The 19,065-nt window shown below is 36.4% G+C and overlaps 1 protein-coding gene across 4 annotated transcripts in view; it reads right to left on the bottom strand.

Annotated features, from left to right (window-relative positions):
- Window positions 1-19,065, bottom strand: part of LOC136842810 (uncharacterized) — a 78,358-nt gene that overhangs the window by 21,290 nt on the left and 38,003 nt on the right. The window contains exons 1-2 of one of the 4 annotated variants that reach the window (XM_067110675.1): window positions 4,678-4,824; window positions 1,215-1,352 (exon numbers count right to left, since the gene is read on the bottom strand). In XM_067110675.1, the coding sequence (XP_066966776.1) occupies window positions 1,215-1,329 (115 nt within the window). In that variant the 5' untranslated portion in view covers window positions 1,330-1,352; window positions 4,678-4,824. Of the gene's footprint in view, window positions 1-1,214; window positions 1,353-4,669; window positions 4,825-19,065 lie in introns of those variants that run through there. The other 3 variants (XM_067110674.1, XM_067110673.1, XM_067110676.1) reach the window with 3 other exon arrangements.

Raw genomic sequence — 19,065 nt, 5'->3', positions numbered from 1 at the left:
AGGGACTGCCTGTAATGGGAATAAATGGCGCTTGAGTGCCTTATGGCACCATAAGCAGCGTAAAACCGGGTAGTGCTGTAAAGCCGCTGACGGCATCATGAGACGAGCCGTAAATTCGGAACACCATAACCTGGGGACTGCCTGCATGATATGTACACAAGAACTTTTATTTGGGTGTGTCGTAATTAAAAGAATATTAAGTCTTCTCATGAAAAACTGCAAAGCTTGCCAGCAGAGAGAAGAGAACAGTCCCCATACACAGAAATCTAAAAATATAAGGTCTCCATAAAATAACTGTGGAAGTGTGGTCTGACAGGTAATATGGGACTAAAGTCCCTGAGCAGAAGGGCTTTTGCTTTTCGTTTTTGGGAGTGCTTCCAACATAATACCAATAGACTTTGGGGACATTCCAAAGGAAAGAGGATACAGAGAAGGTATAACCGTGGGGGTCACTGACTTAGTGAATTATCTCTGATTCAACATTACCAAGAAGAGGAAAAAAAGAACAAACATTCCAGCTACAGCAATATCCAAAACAGGCCTCGATACAGTACATAAAAATCTCTATAAGTTGAGAAGGGGAAAAGAACATAAGCCTCAAAACAACAAACTTAATTTCTTTAAAGCAGATTTGCTGACATGATATATGTCATTTCTCCTTAAGACTTTGAAGTACCGTACTGTACAATAACCATGTCACCCAAAATGTTGATGGAAGTAAAAATGACATTTTTTTCAAGTAATTTTTTTTCCTAACATACAAACCTGAGGTCTTTATATATGGTATTTATTTTTAGCGCAAGCTGGAGCCAGCAGGTTAACTTTAAACAAAGTGGATACTGGTAGTTGGCTACCGACGGAAGGGAAGGAATCCCTCCCATCCAGATTAAGATGTGAGATTTTGTTGGAAGTGAGGAGCCAACAAAAAAGGGGAAGGCATTCAGTGGGATCATCTCATACTAATTATGAAAAATTAGGGAGACAATATGGCTTTTGGGCTTTACTTGATCTCTCAAGACTGGCAAAACAGGCATTTGAAGGAGCCAATATCCTCATTTAAATACACCAACATTTACTTAGCAGAACATGAAGAATCTTGGTGATATTGACAAACGTTTTGGAAAAAGGTAGCTTCCTTAATGATTTGGAGCATCCACCTTTATATAAACTGTGCATGGTATGTAAACTTCAGGAGACTTAGATTATACACTTACTTGTTTCACAGGCATCTAGTAACTTCCGAAAGATATCAGTGCGACCAGCTTTCAATGCTTCCTTCAAACTGTCTACTGCATCAACAAGTCCTGGTGGTACCTGAATTTCAGACATACTTCAGGAGGCTCCTTAAAACTCTGAAAACAAATATATAATTACATAAACCAGTTTCATTCCTTGGAATTCTTGGGTTGGGTGGTGCAAACCTAATTACAGGCAGTCCCCGGTTATTGGCAGCCTCGGTTATCAGTGACCCGGTTTTACGGCGCTTGCCTAGTGACAACGATAACTGGATTTTCAGCACCGATACGTGCCGATCTCTGCTTATTGGCGCCGATCCCCACTTAACAGTGACGCCAATCCCTGGTTATCAGTGCCGATAAGTGTTGTTATTGGCAATTTTCAGTTATCGTCACGGCGTCAGGAACAGAACCCCCGTCGATAACCAGGGACTGCCTGTAGTGTTTCTTGAAAAATATGAGAAAAATGGACTAAAGAATATTACTTAAACTTAGACCACTGTAAATTACTAAGGAAGGTTCTCTAGCTAATTCTACCATAAATGACATTTTTGTAAGCTTTAACATTTCAATACAAGAATCCTGGGAATGGGTTCAGCACGATTCCGGCTATGGACTGCTTGTGAATGGACAAACAAGGTTCTAGTTGTTATAAGACAGATTTGTTTGCTGAACCAGCCTACTGATGTGTTATTTGAACCATTTTCAAGCATCTGAACATTTTTAAAATCGGAAGGTAGTCATGTATTTTCGTACACACACAAAACTGCAGCATAAATGCAAAACTTGAAACATGAGTAAGGACCATCTTGGTTCATGGATATCTATTTCCTGCTACTAATCACTGTTGTCAATCAAATAAATGCAAAAATGAATAAATAAACAAGTTATAGAGGAGGAGTGAAATAATTTTTCAACTTAGGAAAATCATCATTTGGCAAAACTGGATTTGCTATTTGAAATTTCAAAATGCTTTGGGAACATCTAATGTCATAATAATCTAAAACTGCTGGATGCTTTCCCAGCCAATACAAACTTAGTCTAACCTAACTTGGGGCTTAAGTTAGGCTTATTTATACTAACCATCAATGCCATATAAATAGGCAAACATGAAGTTAGGTTCTACCAGTTATTTTTCAAGATGTGTGAGTTAGGCCTAAGGCATGGGCTAATTAGATATGAAATCCTACCTTAACATACTGTATGCTATTTTTGTGGTAAACCTGAAGTCTCACAATACAGTATCAGGCTTTTATAAAGATCTGCTAGTGCAAAATAATTAAGCCCAAGACAGGTTAGGCTAGCTTAAATAAAGAGATTTTAGACACACAAAAGAAAATTTTTGTATGATTCTTAGCAATGCACCAAAAGTTTGATTGTCTATGGTACATAATAAGGCTTCTTAAACAATACTGATAGAAAAGTTCCTAGAAGAATTATGCATCATCTTATGACTCAGTAACTTACTTAGACTACTCCAATGGTGCAAAAATGGTGAAATGTGCTGGTGTATATACATGGCAAAGAACAATATATATCTGTACCATGGATAATGTACAATGGATAAGGTAAAATACCGAAGCCAAGCACTCTGATTATTTAACCAATATCTCAAAGAAGCAGAAGCTCATCAGATTAGAATTTTGTCAAAAATTCTGACGAAGATAATAATACAAGATCCATCTAGTTATTGGTTCATACCAACAGACAGACAGGCCAGCATGAAAAACTAATTAGTAGTGTCATATCATAGGCCTAAAGTTAAGTATACCTTAGTTTTACCAGACCACTGAGCTGATTAACAGCTCTCCTAGGGCTGGCCCGAAGGATTAGACTTATTTTACGTGGCTAAAAAGCCTTGTTAGATAATACAGAGGTTATGGAGAGAAGGAGAAACCACGTATAAGCCTAAGATGTAGCAGAGCAGTGGAATATGGGGAGGCGATGTGGCTGTGAAAATTGAGGGACGTGGAAATGGGACAGTTGTAAGGGTGTGGAAAATATGGGATCATTACCCTACGCAACAACAGGTAGTCAGATGCCAGCCAAAAGGTTTGTGCAAAAACATGTAGCTGTACAATGTGGTACACACAGAAAACAAATTATTGACACACAAAATACTGCATAAAAAAGTTGACTGTTAAGAACGCAACAAAGTAAAACTGAATACGACCACAGCAGCCTGGTTCCTGCCGATTGCTGACCTGAATATTTACCACCATGTGTTTATGTTTTAAATTTATCCCCAAGGAGTTGGTGCTAAACATGGCACCAATTTTGCGAGTAGACTGGTAGCTTCTAAACCACAGGGGCGTGGTAACAGCCTTCAGTTTTACCCACAACTTAACTGGCCTATCCGATAGCTTAGGCTAGGTAACGTAGGTTTAGCCTATGAACACAATACAAAATCTGACATCAGTAATAATCTCACACCTAGCCTAGCCTTGGACAGTTCATGAGTAGTATCATGGATTACCCTTCCCAACTTCAACCTGGACTGCGTTATCTCACGTAGTTGCCAATGCACGATATGAAACTGCAATCTACATTTTGGAAAAGAGCTCTTGGTAAAAGTTCGTTTCCGGTCTGAACTCCATGAGGGCTAGTACGGCGAAACAGTGATTCATCCACGCTATTTCGCTGTGTTTAGTACTAGCCCCTGGGGGATCAAATGTCCCTTCAAATTGCATTTTGCATAACACTTAGAAAAAATCCTCAATTATTTACATATATTTTATTTTTATTGTGATAAATATTAGTTTGCAAGAATTATGTATAACGGATATTTTTTCATTTCTTTATGAAGATTCGAAAGATATAATAAAAAGTCAAGTTGGGATGTTCGGACCGGAAAACATTATCGGAGCTCATCACTCTCGTTATATTGAGCCCCATAAATACTATGCGCAAATGATAAATAAAAAAAATGAATCAAATTACGACTTGTAAGGTAAGACCATACTGGTGGGCCCCCACCTCCATAGCTAATATGGCCAAATCGTAACCAGTAAACACCCCTAGGTTACGTTAGGGTGGTATTTCTAGTTTCTTTTAGTGCTCTATCATTTCCTAGCCATTTTTGCTTGAAAAATCCACCAAAACCCAAAATGGTTTTTCATGCTCGAGTCTTACTGGCAACTTATGAATAGGCCTAGGATAGTCACCCTAGCACAGGATTTCTAGCCTAGGCTGTTGGTCTTTAAATACTACCATGGCTGCGTGTCAGAGCAGCTTTTAGAGGCCTATAAAATAATTAAAATTTAAATACCAATACACCAACACAGCAAACGCTAAACAACCGACTGATTAACTAAGGTTATCGGCCCCTGGCCATAGCAAGAGACTACCATAGGCCTAGACCATAACTTTGGAATTCGGCACTTAAAGCCATTTCCTCGCCCCCTTACGTGACAATATATGCAATGAATTCTTACTTACATACCGCAGAAGCTATTCCCTTAGCAGGGGAGCAAGGAACACTACAATAAATTTAATTTTTGATATCTGCCCGCATTGCATGATTGAACCAAACCCAAAAGCACTGGCGGTGTCAGGCTCAGCTGTGTTGTCAACACACGTCATCAGGAATGTTGACGTTCAAGAATAAAAGTCTCGTTTTATTCGTTGATAAATTGTCGAACGATTAGTGTGTAGATGCTTTTTATTATCTGAATAATTAAAAAATGTACATTATTTCCCCCCCGTTTTAAAGTCAGCCTCACTTTGGTGTTTATAGTTAATGGAGGAAAAGAGTACCTGGCTACTCTCAGGTAAACATTGCCGAGTTCGGAATCTCGGTGAAGTATTGTCATTTTCCTGTAAGGTATTTTATCTCTACAGGAAAAAACGACGCGCCAGGCGTCTAATTAAATTAATGTCAAAATCAATTTAAAATCCTTAAAATATATGAAAATATATCAGTGAGGATTAACGATGAAATCTAATCTCTTTGATAAGTTACGATGAACAGGAACACCGAACGTCACCTTAATTAATAACTAATAATTCTCGCGATAAAATGCTGAACAAACGAAAAATAAATGAAACAGGATACTGTACTCAATAAAGCGCACAATGACTTGCCAATTCCTTAATAGATGACATAAAATGCTAGGAAAATGCGTACTCTGTTTATTTGTTATAAGATCAATCCTACAGCATTTTACGTAGGCTATATCTGTAAAACCAATAAATAAACAAGTCCTTTGCTCTTTATGCTGATACAGAATGTGTGCAACATAATAATAATAATAATAATAATAATAATAATAATAATAATAATAATAATAATAATAATAATAATAATAATAATGCGCATGAATGTCGATTGCAAAAATAAAATCTCACAGGTGGAGGATGACATTGATTAACATGCATGATGAATGGCTTACTGAGAGAGAGAGAGAGAGAGAGAGAGAGAGAGAGAGAGAGAGAGAGAGAGAGAGAGAGAGAGAGAGAGAGAGAGAGAGAGAGAGAGAGAGAGAGAGATTTCAGAAACAATGGAAGATGATTAGCCCGAGACTATTTGAGTAGTATACGAGGACTACAAATAACTAAGATATTGGGAAAGTGTAGATATATAGAACTGATGAACAGTAACATAAGTGATAGGTTGAACCAGTGTTTTGAGATGGTTCGGTTTTCAGAAAGAATGGATGACGTTAGGCAGGCGAAAACAGTGTCATTCAGAAGTCTTAAATTAAAAGGGAAGTGAGTTTAAAACCTAGAAGAGGCAGGATAGATTCTATGACAGAAGCACTGGAAAGGAAGGGCTTTGATATTCATGAAGTACGAGATAGCGTGCATGAACAGGATGGATATCACATTGTATAGGGGTTTGACATGTTGCTGATGAGCCTTCAATGAAGGCTTCGAAGTACTTAGAACTGCAGAAGTTTAACTGCACAGGAGCTCATCTATGACTCAGCAATTAATATATGAATCTGGTAGTGACCGCAAGCCTGTGTGTGTGTGTATGTGTTTATCTGCAGCCACCCTTTGTTATGGAAAACGGTTTTATATATGGTGTGTGTAGAGTGTGCGTTAGCTTGTGTACAGTTTCACGCAGAGCCGGGTATCTTACGGCTATTATCTAATTCATAATTAACACTGTTGGGAAAAAAAGTCAGTCCAAGCAATCATTTAAAAACAAATCTTGGAAGTTACCGTTCTGTAGGGTTGTTACAGTCTAGCATAAAATTTACATTTTCTTTTATGAGCATTTAAAACGTTTTCTATGAGTATTTCTCGGACATACGATGTAGAACTTAGGATTTAAAGAGGCCATTATCCTTAATGTCAACAAGATGAAAAGGGCTGTTCTAATCCGGTAGACAGACACATGCAAGGAAGATTGAACATTGTCATGTAACTTTAGGTACAATTCTACTTTAAATCATTATTGCATATTGGACCTGAATATACCATAAGCCGGTAAAACTAGCGCTGCCTGGTCCCCGCCTGTCGCCGACCGCAAAATTTATCGCTTTTTGTTTAGGTTTATGATATTTACCATCTTTTTATATGTATTTGCTTTCATCCCCAAGGGACTAGTACTAAACACGGCGCCCTTTTTGAACGTAAAGGGACAGTTACCGAACCATAGGAGCAGGGTAGTTGTCTTCAGTTTTACCCATTTTCCTGTTTTTAATGTGTGCTCTGAACGTTTCTGATGTTGGTTTCGTTAGCAAATGACCTAACTAGCCTAGTGTACCAGGATCTCACTCTAGTGCTTCATATTAGTTTTAAAAATATTCCAAGAACTTACCTTAATCTGATGAAAACTGTCAATGGGATTGAGGTCCTACCCTCGTTTTGTTTTTTCCCTTACCCAAAAACCTCACTTTCCCACTGTGGTCCCTCGAATTGTAAGATATAAGGATGGAGTCAGTTATCTCTAAAAGTACGAATGTCAGAAAACGTTCAAAACACACATTAAAACATAGGAAAATTATATTTCAAAGTCCAAAATTCTATAATGGTTAAAAACCTAACTTTTCTTTTTGGAATTTTGAAGCCTATTATGTCAACAGCGTGTAGAATTAAGATATATTCGTTGTCCATATATATTTTTAATTTTTTATTTTCCTTCTCAAAAGAATTAAAGTCCCATCACCCAGCTTCTATTATGAGGTTTATATGTCCTCAATGAGTTACCTAACTCACGCAGAACGAAATTCTAATCTAGAGTAATTTTTTATAGTCTCCATACATGCATTAAAAAACCATAAAATAGTTATTCCCTCGCTTTCGAAACATTATTCGAAAAATCTTCCAGACGACCTGATCGGAATCGAAATTATATATGATATATATATATATATATATATATATATATATATATATATATATATATATATATATATATATATATATATGTGTGTGTGTGTGTGTGTGTGTGTGTATGTGTGTGTGTGAAGAACAGCAAGATTAATTTACAATGTTTATGCCTTTTCAGATAAGACGTTGACTTTGTACTAAGATGAAAAATGAAAGAAGTCACCTTTAATTCTGCATAGAAAAACCAGGCCATATTTCACCATAGTTCTGTGGCTCTTACTCATTCACTAGATGGAATGGCTGAAGCAGTTGGTAGTCACACCAGAACTTGGTTTTTTAGTTCACTGTAAAAGAAAACTACTGTACCGGCTTTGTCTGTTCGTCCGCACTTTTTCTGTCCACCTTCAGATCTCAAAAACTACTGAGGTTAGAGGGGTGCAAATTGGTATGTTGATCATCCATCCTCTAATCATCAAACATACCAAATTGCAGCCCTCTAGCCTCAGTAGTTTTTATTCTATTTAAGGTTAAAGTTAGCCATAATCGTGCGTCTGGCAATGATATGGGAAAGGCCACCACAGGGCCGTGGTTAAAGTTTCATGGACCGGGGCTCATACAACATTATACCGAGGCCACCGAAAGATAGATCTATTTTCTGTGGCCTTGATTATACGCTGTACAGAAAACTCGATTGCCCCGAAGAAATTTCGGGGCAGTTTTTACTTGTCTTAATAGATTCGTGCATGGTGTAAATGCGTTTACATAACTGTTTGCTGTACATACAAAACTCTCTCTCTCTCTCTCTCTCTCTCTCTCTCTCTCTCTCTCTCTCTCTCTCTCTCTCTCTCTCGTCAAATACACCAACTACTGAAATCTACGATCTAAAACGGAGAATCCTATTCTAGTGTTGGTAGATCAAAACATCAGAGACGTTTGGAGTGTCATCGTCTGTGCAAATATACGATGCGAACCCTTATGACCAACGCCCAGTTTTCTGGAAACAACTCTTTTTACGTGTTGCAAATAAATAAATAAATAAAATAAAAAATAGGGAGCAGAAGGTCACATGGAGAACTTTATCAGATATCCCCAAATCATAATGTTACCCATATAAAGCGAATCGTGGAAGGGGACATAACACCAAATCAGCTGGTTGTTTGCAAATCACACTGCTGTGAAAAATGAACATATATTAATTTTAGAGAGAGAAAAAAAAAAACAGTAAAACTATAGATTAAAAGACTTTCCTTAGTGTGAAGTTAAGTGAACTGTAGATATTATCTATGTGATAACCTAACTTTCACTTTCATTCATTGTAGGGACTATGAACCAGGAAGTGAGAGAGATACAAACTACTACTACTACTATTAAAAAACAAATAGCATAAATACAACGAAACAAGTAAAAATGCGCCGAAGTTTCTTCGGCGCAATCGAGCTTTCTGTACAGTCACTACAGCGTATAATCGAGGCCACCGAAAATAGATCTATCTTTCGGTGGTCTCGGTTTAATGCTGTATGAGCCGCGCCCCATCAAAATTTAACCACGGATCTGTGGTGGCATATCCTATATCATTGCCAGAAGCACGATGATGGATAACTTTAACCTGAAATAGAATAAAAACTACCGAGGCTAGAGGGTTGTAATTTGGTATGTTTGATGATTGGAAGGTGGACGATCAACATACCAATTTGCAGCCCTTTAGCCTCAGTAGTTTTTAAGGTCTGAGGGCGGACAGAAAAAGTGCGGACAGAATAAAGTGCGGACGGACAGACAAAGCCTGCACAATAGTTTTCTTTTACAGAAAACCAAAAAGCAAAGATGATTATCTGTTTCAGTTCTTACGACGACCAAACAACCTGTCTGGCAACATGACAACACATAGAACACATCTATCGTCAGGCGGAACCTCTTACTACGTTGCACCGTAAGGGTCTAATATTCTAATATATTTTACTGAATTTATTTAGATGTAATAATTGTGTTGATTTCCTCCGCTATGAAACTTTTGAACATGTATCGATCAAGAAAGCCTATGAAAATCTGAAAGCTAATATTATTATTTTTAAAGATTTTAAAGGAAGGTTGGTTGACTTCAGAATTAGCCATCGAGATTGGACAGTAATCGTAATTTTGGTAAGAAATTCCTGATAGAGGAAAATCTATTAATATAACAAATAAATTAAAGAAAAATGTAGATTATTATTATGATGATTATTATTATTATCATTATTTGACAGAACATATTATTATTATTATTATTATTATTATTATTATTATTATTATGAATTGAAACAAGTATACAGCTGTATGCATTATTATAGCTATCATTATTCTTATCTGCCTCGCACCTATTCATCTGAGCTTTGACTGCAAAACTCCAGTAAGTGATTCGAGTCCATAGGTCTACAGCAGGCCTCTTATTCATAACAGTACCTTATCATGACTTATTGGTTGCTATAGTGTTGACACAAGGCCGGCTTAACCTAACCACCAGATTTGTGGCTACTTTGTACTGATCTGGAAACGAAAGTTCCAAAACACACTTACGCCACTACAGTACTTTATTCTTTCCATACCAGAGCAAAAAAATACATAAATAAAAATCTACAACACATCAAGGTTAGAAAAAAAACACACAACACTGGATAGATTCATCAATGTTTTTTAAATATGTGTCTGGAGATTTTCATCTGAACAATAATTTTATTAGTGTTAATATTCAGAGTTGAAATTTTAGAAAAGGGTCAAGAAATGTTTAGGTGTACAGTGTTATCAGAGTTACTCCACCTACTTTAAAATATTCTCTAATTACTACTGTCTTAGCAATTGCATTTGCTTTAATAAAACTGTTGTTATTTTTAGTACCGAAGCAACCTGTTTTGGAAATGCCCTATAACTGCTTCCCATTTTATTTAAGCTTTCTTTTAAAAGCAATCAGTAGCTGTCAGTTTACTATGAATTACTGTGAAAAAAGCCAAATAAACAGATTACGTCGAGACTGTATGGTATAGGGTGGTGTGTGTGTGTGTTTTGTGAGAGAACTCTTTTTCTAATAAAAAGTAGGTACAAGAAAATGATGTTATTGAAAAAAGAAGGGAATGCTTTTGAAGCTGATACATTCAGGAAAACAAAACCGGTTACGTAATCCTCTGATTCTAAACAGTACACAGAAGCACCCAAAAGCTGCCATCGCTTTGAAAACATATACAGTATAAATCTCATAGCCTTGATATTTTGGTATAAGTAAAATACGAAACATGAAGGTCCTATGTCTGCAAACTTCGTCCCTGGCAAGCTAGTATTTTTGCCCGTTACTTCGATCAAGTTTGGGCGAACTGACACTGACCACGCAGCATGCTCTGATCATGATAAAGACCTCTAAAAGCACGCTGGAGGACGAGGTCCCCCAAGCTATGACGAATACAAGTAATGGCGGCCGCCGTGTCCTTACGCCGCAGCCTTCCGCGAGGGCAAGTGAGGGAGGCGATGCGCGCCAGTTTTTCTGGCCGTGTTTTTTAAACGAAGAGTTTTTCCTCTTTTTCCGTTCTAAAACTAATCTATTGCCTTTATTTGTACATCTTTAATAAGTCCCTTGTATCCCGAATACGTAACAAGATGAACTTCCATAAAAGTGAAGAAATAAAAGAGGTTTTTGAATACTGCCACTTCGCAATTTGTTGTAAACAATCGAAGAGTGTTTTTCTCACTTCTTCTTTTTTTAAACAGTCGAGCAGATGGGCAACTTTTTCAGAATCGAATTCTCTTTACTGCCACTGGCCATGCAGGGCCACGGCACTACGATGAAGGATTCACGTAGGCCATATCCCCTCAAGGTCCTGCGAGGGATAATATTAAAATAAAATAAAAAAAACTCCTTAAGTATCAGGGTCTTTGCCGAGAGAAGGACATCGCCTGTCTGGTATACAGGGGACAAACTACTACACCCTCACCGAATTCTACAGTTATACAGAAACTACAGCTATGCCTTCGCTTGTAAAAATGCATTAGCATCAACATATGTGTGTATAAACAGGCAATAACCACAGTTCAGTGCCTGTGAAAATTTAATACGCCAGTGCAAATAATCTCCAAAAGTTCCCTTCAGGTTAGTGTAATTTTCTAAAAATAAAAATTAGATCCTATTTACGCTGTACTTTTGAGAACAAGAAATGGCAATTGCAAATGGGTAATACAATGATCATTACATCAAACCATTTTATAAGTAAATTTACTAAATACAGAAGCTAAACTCGCGAAGTAAATTTATTACAACTGTTGTGGCTGGCGAAGTTGATGCCATCTAGCTTATTGTGCATGAATGTATTTGCACATGCAAACACACAGAGTGGAGTGCAAATAGATTTTACACCCACGCAAATCCACTCGAATTTTAAGTTTAGATAGATAGATAGAATATAGAATTTGGCCCAAAGGCCAGACGCTGGCACCTATGAGGTCATCCAAAAAAAAGTTAAGTATATCTTAGTTTAACCAGACCACTGAGCTGATTAACAGCTCTCCTAGGGCTGGCCCGAATGATTAGATTTACTTTTACGTGGCTAAGAACCAATTGGTTACCTAGCAACGGGACCTACAGCTTATTGTGGAATCCGAACCATATTATAGCGAGAAATGAATTTCTATCACCAGAAACAAATTCCTCTTGTTCCCCACTGGCCGGTCGGGGATTCGAACTCGCTACCAACTGAGTGGTAGCGAGAACGAAAGCCGCTCACCCAGTGAGGTACTATGAGGTCATCCAAAGCTGAAACGGAAACTGAGAGTAAAAAGGTTTGAAAGGTGAAACAAGAGGAAAACCTCGAGGTTACAATACGAAACAACTGTCAGGACAGGGTTGAGGAAAGTGGATGGAAGAAAGAGAATGTGAACGACTAAGAACAGTAGAAGGAATGAAAGGGGTCGCAGCTAGGGACCGAAGGGACGCTGCAAAGAACCTTCAGTAATGCCTACAGTGCACAACAAAATGAGACCGCTGGTCCTTCGGAAGACGTGTCCAGTTTACAACAAACCCAGCGATGCAACAATAAATAAATAAATAAATAAATAAATAAATAAATAAATAAATAAATAAATAAATAAATAAATAAATAAATGAAAATAAAATAGAATAAATTGATAGCTAAAAGGAAATTACCTTTCAAAAAGGGCCAAATCTAGTAACTAAAATTATAAATGAAATATAACTCCATCACTTCCGTTGTAATAATTAAAATTTACAGTTTACAATTTATGTGCAATTCAGGCCGAAGGCCAAGCGCTGTGACTTTTGAGGTCATTCAGGGCTTACAGGGAAGTTGAGAGTAAAAGGTCTGAAAGGGATAACAGGTGGAAAACCTCACAGTTGCACTATGAAACAGTTGTTAGTAGAGGGTTGAGGAAAGTGAGATGGAAGAAGGAGAATATGAACGGAAGTACAGTAAAAGGGACAAAAGAGGCTGCAGCCACGGGCCGAAGGAACGCCGCAAAGTACCTTAAGTAATGCCTACGGTGCACCGCGTGAGGTACACCGCCGGAACCACCCCACTACGGGAGTAATAATTAAAATTAATGACATATGATTGTCAATCTTACGAAACATCAATTGGTCTTTGCTTTTTCTTTTCATTTTATTATTTTATTATCTCAAGTTTGATGAATTATATATAAATTTTGATGTTCATATTTAAATCTTATTGTTTTCATTTGAGTTTCACTTTTTTTGCTTCCTTATTGCATGCAGTTGGCAGAAGGCAAAATTAATCTAACAGCATGTTGTCCATTTGATTATTTTACAAGGTGTCATTGTTTTCCTTCACCATCTAATATATCAACGTCATCGACCTTCCATCTAACTCTGATTAAGAATGCTTATGTCCTAAACTTCTACCTTGTCTACCTTGGGTGTTGTGTGCGTTTCTACTTGAACTGAATTTGTCAATTTTTCAAACTGATCTAAACCATGTATAAATAATGATCTTGTTGCAATGAGCATTCTCATCATAAGTTATTGATATAATTTTCTGGGGTGTTAATTTACAGGTTTAAAATGCTTTATTTCTAGTGGAAATTTATTGCATACCGAGAAGAATATTAAGAATAGTAATGTTTAACACCAGCAACTGAAATGTATTGACGTGTGACCTTATATTCTTAGTTTTAACAGACACGTCTCCTATCAAAATGCCTTATGAAATGATTATCATTGAAAAAGAAAACTATATAACTTCTAAGTCTATAAACTCTATAATGTATGTACAAATACATGTACAATATACTCTCTGGAAGTTAGTTTTAAAAGTTAAGATCTGTTTGAAGGTAAATTCGCTCTGAAAAAATTAATAGAAAAGCTTCCTTCATATAAAGAGGGAAGAAAAATAACCGGCAAATATCATAGATGATTACAGTTTTTTTTCTACACTTACTACGAACTAGGAAGAACTACATAGCATAATATGAACTTGCAGGATAATGTTTAGGTAAACCATGTATGTATGTATGTATGTATGTATGTATGTATGTATGTATGTATGTATGTATGTATGTATGTATGTATGTATGTATGTATGTATGTATGTATGTGTATATATATATATATATATATATATATATATATATATATATATATATATATATATATATATATATATATATATATATATATATATATATATATATATATATATATATATATAATATATATATATACATATATATATATATACATATATACATATATAGATGTGTTTGTGTGTATGTGCGTATATGTGTGTCTGCATATACGTATGTTTACAAACCAGGCAAAAATAAACACGCACGCACAACCATGCAAAGTAAAACAAAACAGAGAATCACATTAAATGTCTGGTATTAAGCTTAAAGGCAGGAATACATCCTAAAGATTCAAGACCTGCTGTAAAATACACCATTTTAAAAACCAAATTAAGACTCAGAGCTACTTGGATCAAGACGTTGAGACGGGAAGCTAGAGATGAGCGGAGATGTATGTAAGTGAAAGACTACGAATGTCAGAAAGATGTAGTTGTCAAAATATGAAAAATACGACCAACTTTAAAACGTGAATATTGCAATAATGTGAAAAGCTGATATTAGGGAAAATCGTTATTTAGCTGAATAATAATAATAATAATAATAATAATAATAATAATAATAATAATAATAATAATAATAATAATAATAATAATAATAATAATAATAATAATAAATTAGCAAGAATAATATTAACATTAAATTTTATTTGACACAGATAGTGAAGCGTGAAGAAGTGAATTATTTCACAGCAAAGAGGTTTGCCTTCTTTTGAAATTTATTCAGCCACATAAAAAACAAACTGAGAGAGAGAGAGAGAGAGAGAGAGAGAGAGAGAGAGAGAGAGAGAGAGAGAGAGAGAGAGAATTCGCTGATGCTCAGAAATGAGGGGGAAGTTGAGAGAGTGCCCGTATAATCCGGTAAGATTTTTATGGGTCCAGTTTTTTTTCAGCGAAAAAAAAGTTGCTTAAAAACGCATCAGAAAGCAACAAAAGTTGTCGGAAAATGAGAGTAAGACGTGTAAGAAACACACACAAAAAAATTGAAAAAACAAAAAAATTCATGACGACGTGAAAATCGTCTTGTCTATCCAGACCATTCCGTTGACTTTTCGTCCTTCCAAGAAGAAGAAGAAGAAGAAGGAGAAGAAGAAGAAGAAGAAGAAGAAGAAGTACAGGACCCACAAAAAAAGCAGCCATTGCAAAAACGTTCCAGCAAAGGATATGCCAACAAAAAGTGGACCTACAGGGGTTGTGGGGGGAGGAGGAGGAGGAAGAGGGGAGGGTTCATTGAAGGTCATATTGGTTCGATTAAATAAAAATAAACAAAAAACTGATTAGAACAAATTACATCACTGTAAGAATTCGACATCTCAGAATAAGTTCAATGCAGTAAGGAGAGCTCATTGCTTGACCTAACACTGTTCAGTGGGACGCGTGTATGCTGCAGACACATCCAGTGTATGCTGCATACACATCCAGTGTATGCTGCATACACATCCAGTGTATGCTGCAGACGCATCCAGTGTATGCTGCAGACGCATCCAGTGTATGCTGCAGACGCATCCAGTGTATGCTGCAGACGCATCCAGTGTATGCTGCAGACATATCCAGTGTATGCTGCAGACGCATCCAGTGTATGCTGCAGACGCATCCAGTGTATGCTGCAGACGCATCCAGTGTATGCTGCATACACATCCAGTGTATGCTGCATAAGCGCATCCAGTGTATGCTACAAACACTGGAGTTCCTTTAAAAATGGCGAGCAATCTCACACAAGAGGTTTGACCAAAGCAACACGTGCAAAATGGGCTTAAGACAATTACTCATCATAAAATATATCATTAATTTAACAGAACCTAAGATCGAAAGAAAGAGAATACTCCCAGAACTCAAGATATGAAATTTAAAGGCCTTTTTCGACTTTGCGAATCCTGTGTAATTGAATGTAATGATATGAAAATTATGGTCTAAATTTCTTAAATCTACCATAAATACGGCTAAGGCATTGTTGTTTTATAATCTCAGACATTCGGGCGAATGTTTGGGAATCCTACACCTCATTCAATCTTGAAATTTTAAGAAAAATAAATGATTAAGAATAACTATTTTTTTCTCTCAATTTAAGAGGTATTTCCTGGTGAATGTCTCCCATAATGGTCATGCCTCCAATAACCAGTATTAAAATGAAACTCACTTTTGATGGGTTTGTTTTAAATTCAGTCATTGATTTTTTTTCTTTGATTATGAAAGTAGCCGAGGGGGCGGAAGGAGGCGATCCTTTGAATATTAGGTAACAGGACCTTGAGTCCAAAAAAGGTTAGGAACAACAGCTTCGGACAAAGACGCTATACTACATCGCATTCAGTAAAAGGTTAAAACCGTCACTAGCAGCTTTTGTCCAATCAGTCAGTGCAATGTCATTCAAAGGTCTTCTTACATAAGCATATGAGGAAGATAGATCGATTAACTGATTGATTTTTATTTTTAATGATCGAAAATCCCGTAAGGAGTGGGGTCCCAACATAGCGAACTGGCGATAACGATGATCACTGCTTCTCAAAGTGTCATTTCCACTGCGGTGATAGTGAAATGGAACTTCCTCAAAGGAAGGCTCTCTCTCTCTCTCTCTCTCTCTCCCTGGAAAACAAGATGGCATTCCTACCTGACTCATCTTCTCACTGTTGGATCTAAGCTGAAACACGTCGCTAAAAAAAAATCTGCAGCATCAATCAGTCTATATACCTGCAAAAAAGATTCACCAATAGCTCGTCAACCCGCCATAAAAGCACATAAACAATCACTTCACCTTTTAATCTTATCTTATATGTGCCTTCGTTCTTCATTCATACCAATGCCCTTCTGGACCATCATTTCCTCCATTGCACACACATGCCCTGCTTACATGCCCTCTCCATCTGACTATACCCCTTCATACCCTCCATGTAAACAGAACTATGTCAAAGATACTAGCGGATCCAGGGAGGGAGGGGAGCACCTGGGCACGTGCCTCCCCCCGTGAAAAATAATGATAAAATAATAACATTGGAGATTTAGATAATAATAACATAAATAAGAAATACAAAAATGGGAAAAAATAAAAACTCGATTAAAGAAATAATATATATACATACACACACACACACACACACACACACACACACACACACACACATACATATATATATATATATATATATATATATATATATATATATATATATATATATATATATATAGGTTTAATATGAAAATTGGTGGCCGCACCCAACCCCGCCCCCTCATGAAATTTTTCTGGATCCGCTAGTGTCAGAGAGTCATCTTCGTTTAATCTCTACATTTCATTTCAGCTGCTTCCAATATTCTAACCAGATTTAAACTTGACATTTCCATAACAGAGTCTTTTTTTTTTTTTGCTTCAATAGCCTCCTGTATCGTTTTCGTTGTATCACTTTATTTCGTTCCAGCTGCTTCGAATATTCTAACCCCATTTCAAACTGACATTTCCACAACACGGCCATTCTTCATTCAATATTTTGCAATAAATTCTACTTTTTTCTCCAATTCACAGTTTTCTCCTGTTCCAAAAGTCTTGCAGAGATCCTGCTGCCTTTCATGCTTCAACTAGTCTATATGATTCATGGCTTGCTCTAGTGTCTTCCGTAATGTTTAATCTTGAATAATCGAGTATACCACATACGACAACTTTTGTATACAGATTCAGAGAGAGAGAGAGAGAGAGAGAGAGAGAGAGAGAGAGAGAGAGAGAGAGAGAGAGACAGAGAGAGAGTGAACACTGGTAGTCAACGAATAATCCGAAAATGAATGCTTTCAAATTTCCAGGTTCATTTGCATTTCTGTGCGTATAAATGTCTGTAATATAAAATATGCAAGTATATAATACACTCACATAATCACATACACACACCTACAGTATATAATTATATATATACATATATATATATGTATATATGTATACATATACATATATATATAATATATATACAGTATATATATACATATATATATATATATATATATATATATATATATATATATATATATATATATATATATATATATATATATATATATATATATATATATATATATATATATATATATATATATGTACACGCGTTTTTAGGCCGGCGCAGTTTTCAGATGTTGCAATTGGACAGTAAGTACTCGCACTGTAAAATACAATATTAAGCCCAATGATAATAATAAGTATAAGAGATACCTGGCAGAAGTTTAAGGAAAAATCCGTGAGAAAACAATCATTACTAACATTACTGGCAACCCCCCCTAAAAAAAAAATTACGAATTTCAGAGTATGCCAAAACACTCGAAGAGTAATTTTACGTCAAAATTCGGGCTACATCTAAACCCGAAAATAATGATAATTTTTTTCATAACAAGAGGAGCATAAGTTCTGTTACGCAATCACGCTTTCGACACGTGGTGCTAATGCGGAAACTGATGCTATGGAGAGTGAGAGAGAGAGAGAGAGAGAGAGAGAGATAGTTACCAGGCAAGTTTTCAACCCCAAGACAAGTTTTTGAACCTGAGAGCCCCTGGCATATGTTTTTAATGCTATAACACGCACTATCGCCGTGGTTTCCGCATTTTAGTAGTGTGTGTGTGTGTGTGTGTGTGTGTGTGTGTTATTACAACTTTTATTAACCTATACTGCTACGAACAAGTTTTGTTTCAACGGCGATTTTTTGTCTGTAAATCGAAGTTAAAGTCTAATTTCTGTTTTATTTCAATATTTAAAAAAAAAATCCAAGCTAGGTTCTTCAACTTGATAACAAAATGCAACGTATGAGACGAAAAATTTAATTTTCTTCCACATTCAATGAAAAAATAATTCTACACCCTATCAGGTATTCAATTCTGAACGGAAGATTGAAGATCATTTGCCAAGGAAACTTTTCTAGTTGACTGAAATATGTAAGAAGCCGGATCCCCCGATATGACGCCATCAGGAGATTAACCAA

The sequence above is a fragment of the Macrobrachium rosenbergii genome, chromosome 10 (assembly GCF_040412425.1).
Source record: "Macrobrachium rosenbergii isolate ZJJX-2024 chromosome 10, ASM4041242v1, whole genome shotgun sequence".
In the NCBI taxonomy this organism is placed as follows: Eukaryota; Metazoa; Arthropoda; class Malacostraca; order Decapoda; family Palaemonidae; genus Macrobrachium; species Macrobrachium rosenbergii.
Note: the sequence above shows the minus strand (reverse complement) of the source record. Positions and strands in the feature narration are given on the sequence as shown.